General features: G+C 40.8%; 1 protein-coding gene across 2 annotated transcripts in view; it reads right to left on the reverse strand.

The window, feature by feature from the left end:
- The window catches only part of LOC107089696 (polypeptide N-acetylgalactosaminyltransferase 10-like), an 86,910-nt gene that overhangs the window by 43,379 nt on the left and 39,030 nt on the right, over positions 1 to 4,501 (reverse strand). For both annotated transcript variants that reach the window (XM_015382632.1, XM_015382622.1), the window contains exon 4: positions 3,573 to 3,739. In XM_015382632.1, coding sequence (XP_015238118.1) covers positions 3,573 to 3,739 — 167 coding nt within the window. The remainder of the gene's footprint in view (positions 1 to 3,572; positions 3,740 to 4,501) is intronic.

Genomic DNA, 4,501 nt, shown 5'->3' on the forward strand with positions numbered 1-4,501 from the left:
AGATGAGCAGACAGGTACAGATTTGTTCTTGACTGCAGAACAGGCAGCTTCTTCTATTGCTAAAGCGTTTCATAAAAACTAATCAGTTCTGGGCATGCTCAAATGATTTCAGCTGATGGAAAGCTTGGTACATGTATACACACGTCATGATTGGATCCTTTTATTTAGTGTCCATATAGAGAGATTGTTTCTTTCATAACAACAGGGCAGTTATGAGTGGAGGGTTGGCCAGCTTCAAGCCCCAGTGAGGTCAATCAAAGATACAAGCCTGATGCAAGTTGTTCTTCGGAAAAAGACGGAGCTACTCAAAGGGCATGATCGCCTTGTTACTTGTTACCTCATCCTCTAGTTTTCTGCTCCTACTGTCATGTATAGTGGAGGCGAAGGACTGAAACAGCAACAGGACAGCAGCAGAGTGGAAAAGAGGCAACATAAAACAGGAGGGGTCCACTGCATGTCAGAGCTCTGCAGAGCACAGCTGGACACACGTTTAGGGTCAGGTTACTAAAACAGGAGGGGTCCACTGCATTTCAGAGCTCTGCAGAGCACAGCTGGACACACGTTTAGGGTCAGGTTACTAAAACAGGAGGGGTCCACTGCATTTCAGAGCTCTGCAGAGCACAGCTGGACACACGTTTAGGGTCAGGTTACTAAAACAGGAGGGGTCCACTGCATGTCAGAGCTCTGCAGAGCATAACTGGACACACGTTTAGGGTCAGGTTACCATGGAGGAGCTGGAGGACCCTACGGTACAAACTAATTTCTGCAAACTAAATCAATCTCAGCTTCTTCTCACTTTTCCTCCGTTCTGAAATCACTTTAACCTGTTCAGCTTAGTGATTTAAAATGAATTTTGTCCTACAAAGATTAGCGTTTATATCAAATAGAGCCAAACATAAAAAAACAGTCTGTGCAAACAAAGCCTTGCTGTGCAGTGTGTCTGCCTTTGCTTACATCAAGCAGGGATGCCTGCAACTGTGAGGGGCATCATTTTCCCAATCTTTTCACAGTGGTATGATAGATCTTTTTAAACCACTTTTACCTTCTTTTCTTTCTTTTTTAAAGGCTCAGCCATCCTTAATAATTAATGAAAAGAACGTCGCCCCCCTTGGCTGCCCCATTAAGCTATTTAAAAAAATTTAGAACTCCACTATACCTTGATTAGGAGACAGTTAAAAGGTGACTAGTATCTGCTGAAGCCAGCGCCGTCCAGGAGAAAGAATTCAGATATCTACAGTAAAGTCTAATACATTTGAAAAACTTGTTCATAAAAAGACATTTTGAAACAAACTAAGCTAAAAAGTAAAACTATTTTTTATTTTCAAAAGTATAATTTTATCCTTATTCATCCTACTTATTTGCACACACACTGTTCACCATTAATTTAGTTCCTGCTCCACTTGTGAGCGGGGATGGTTTAGTCTCAAGCTCTTGATGTGTGTTAACCTCTTAATGAGCCTGAGGCAGCAGAACATCTCATTACAGGCGACAGGACGGGCCGTAAACATATCCTGTAGGAAAGGACGGCGACGGTAAGCAGCAATTAACAAGATGTAAAACACTTTTAGAGGTGTAAGGAATAATAACTGAGAAAAGCCTCTGATTCAACAATTATCTGACACAGGATTTAACTTTAAGAGGAACCATATTGCAACAATCACTTCAAAGGACCAATATTATAAATAAATGAATAATGAGAGCGTGTATTTGCCGTTTGTACAGGAACATTTGGAGATGCCATGTCTGTTTGGATGTCGGTGAGCAGAAAGATGGGGCCTGCTATGGGATTCTGTTAGACGGCTGGCTCAGCTAGCCAGGAGGTGGTTTAATGTCAGTATCCAAACCTGGGGGAATGGGCATCAGAGCCTGCCTTTCAGACACAGCATTCTGAACGCACATTAGCTAAAACATGGAGTAAGAAAGGTAAACGTTCATTTGTGACTTTATACACAGGCTTCAAGACACATAAGGAAGGGCAGCATCAAACAGGGCTACATCAGACGGTCCTCATGCTCTGACAAGCTTCAGCCTTTTCAGTCATCTGAACATTATGGTGGAATTTTTACTTTGGGATCTCACCACGCGCTAGTGACACCGTTGTACTCGTGCACGAGTTTCTGTGCAGCCCTCCTAATTTGCGGAAGCAAAATATGTTTTGACAGATGAGGGCGAAGATATACTGTGCCTCCTCTGTGAGCCTCCTCCTGATTTGCCTGGGCAGAGATAATCACACAATGTCATGGTTTTGGTTCTGTTCAAGTTTTATCTCTTTGTTTTCATTGGTCTTATTTCCATTCTTGTGTTCTAGCTATTTTGATTGTATTTAAGTTCTTAGATATTTCTTGTTTGCCATCTTGTGTCAGTCTTCTTTTCCCTAGCTCCCTTCTAGCCTCCTCTGTTCACACCTGCTCCCAATCTGCTAATTAGCCACCTGGTCTTAGTATCTCTCTCCCATATATTCTCCCCATGTTCAGTCACTCTTTGCTGGTTTGTTGTCCTTTTTTTGCCTCCTTCTTGTGAGTACTCCTGTTTCTCAGTTTTTGTGGATTTTGTGGATTTATGTTTTGGATTTTAACTTCTGTTGAACTTTTGGTTTATTAAATCTTCCAGAAACCACTTCAGCTTTTGTGTCTGCATTTGGGTCCTGTCAAACCTCCTCCCCCACTTGACAGACAGGAAGTAGTGTCAGGAAGACTTTTGCTGGCTGCTTTATCTTATAAGTGAAGATGGTGGCTGCAAGTGGGACAGTGGAGGAGGCAACATTTGGCAGATTGGTTAATTGGAATTCCCAGCAATTCTTCCCCAAAAAATATTCCTCAGGAAGTAGCGCTGTAATCATGTCAGCGCAGGCCAATCAGGAGGAGGCACACAGGGGAGGTATGTCTCCGCTCCACCGGTCAAAACACATTTTGCTTTGCGTCAAGAAAAAATCAGTACAGAGGCACCTTCAGCAGTGCAGCCGTCCATGAGCCAGGGCGGCGGCCAGAAAGCAGTGCACAAATAGAACAGTGTTGCACACTCGTGGTGAAATCTCGGCAATGCACTGGAGGTAGGGGCACCCGCATCGGAGCTATTGCTCTCCACTTACTCGCAACTACTGAGGCAAATGAATCAACCATGACTTTAAACTTTTGCAATGCTTTTCCTAAAAAGTATTAAAAGTTGATATAACCAGTACAATATTATTTAATGATCTAGAAAAACCAGAGATGCTAAAGGAGCAAAAAATATACATAAAAATCTTTGGGCAAGAACAAAGCAAGATGGAACAAAATGTTTAAAAGTCACTAAAGAGTTAAAAATGAATTTTATACCAGAAATATATTATTTCTATATAGAAGAACATATATGGCATTCAGCCAAAATCTTCAGTCACTATAGACTCTGATGTTAGTTTATTAATTGTAGTGAACACACCAATAATTAGTAACAACAGTTTCAGATTGAAACTGTAAATATTGATTATTCATTAGTTTGTGTTCAGCTAATTAAACCACGTAAAAATCTGCTCCAACTTATAAAATATTGTTATGGTTTTAGTATTTGTGTTCAACAACAGCAGCTGATTGTACCTTTATCACTGAAGTCGTCGACCAGGATGATTTCTGCGATGAGCTCTGGAGGAGAGCGGTTGATCACGCTGTGAACCGTCCTCAGCAGCGACGACCAGCCCTCATTATGAAACGGGATGATGATGCTGGTGTTTGGCAGCTTCTCTGAGTACAGCTTCAGTTTGCAGCTGCAAACACAAACAAAAAAACATCATTATTACAGTATTGTGGTTTCTGCAAAGGGGCACAACAGTTCCTTCCCATATGCATCAGCCGTGAAGCGATGGACGCTTAGCAGGCTCTTTGTCAGATCCTGGGTCAGAGTTTGAACCCATTTACTCGCCTTGTTCACAGCAGCTCTGCAAACTGGGCTTGATTCCAGGAGCAATCTTTGTATAACAACAATTTTCAACCAGTTTCTAGAAATAAGAGACAATAGTGTTTTCCACAGAGTATTCCACATAACATTTTTCTTTTCTTTATGTTTTTTTATTTTATTTTTACGCAGGGTGATAAGCATTGTATAAAATAAAAACTATTTTACTGAATGTTTTAATGTGAGCATTTAATTCTTAAGCATTTTATGTTTTCCAGCTAAAAAACAACAAAAAACCACATTCATTTTTTGCCTCGAAGTTGCTAAAGAATCGAAATAAATCCAAAATAAAATCCTATTATAACCCTTTATTTATAAAACTGCAGCTCCTCTGAGTGACTGCCTTATAATCACATTTAAACTGGATTTAAACTGGAACAAAACACAGAACCAAAATTATAATCAGAATGACTTTATTGGTTTTACTTGAGCTGCTTTGACGAGCTCTGATAGCTCAGTGTGAAAAACTGATGATATCAGACTACATAACAGTCTACATCCAGACTGTTCTCTACATCCAGACTGTTCTCTACATCTAGTCTGTTCTCTACCTCCAGTCTGTTGGATGCGGGTC

The sequence above is a fragment of the Cyprinodon variegatus genome, unplaced genomic scaffold (assembly GCF_000732505.1).
Source record: "Cyprinodon variegatus isolate N-32 unplaced genomic scaffold, C_variegatus-1.0 Scaffold13, whole genome shotgun sequence".
In the NCBI taxonomy this organism is placed as follows: domain Eukaryota; kingdom Metazoa; phylum Chordata; class Actinopteri; order Cyprinodontiformes; family Cyprinodontidae; genus Cyprinodon; species Cyprinodon variegatus.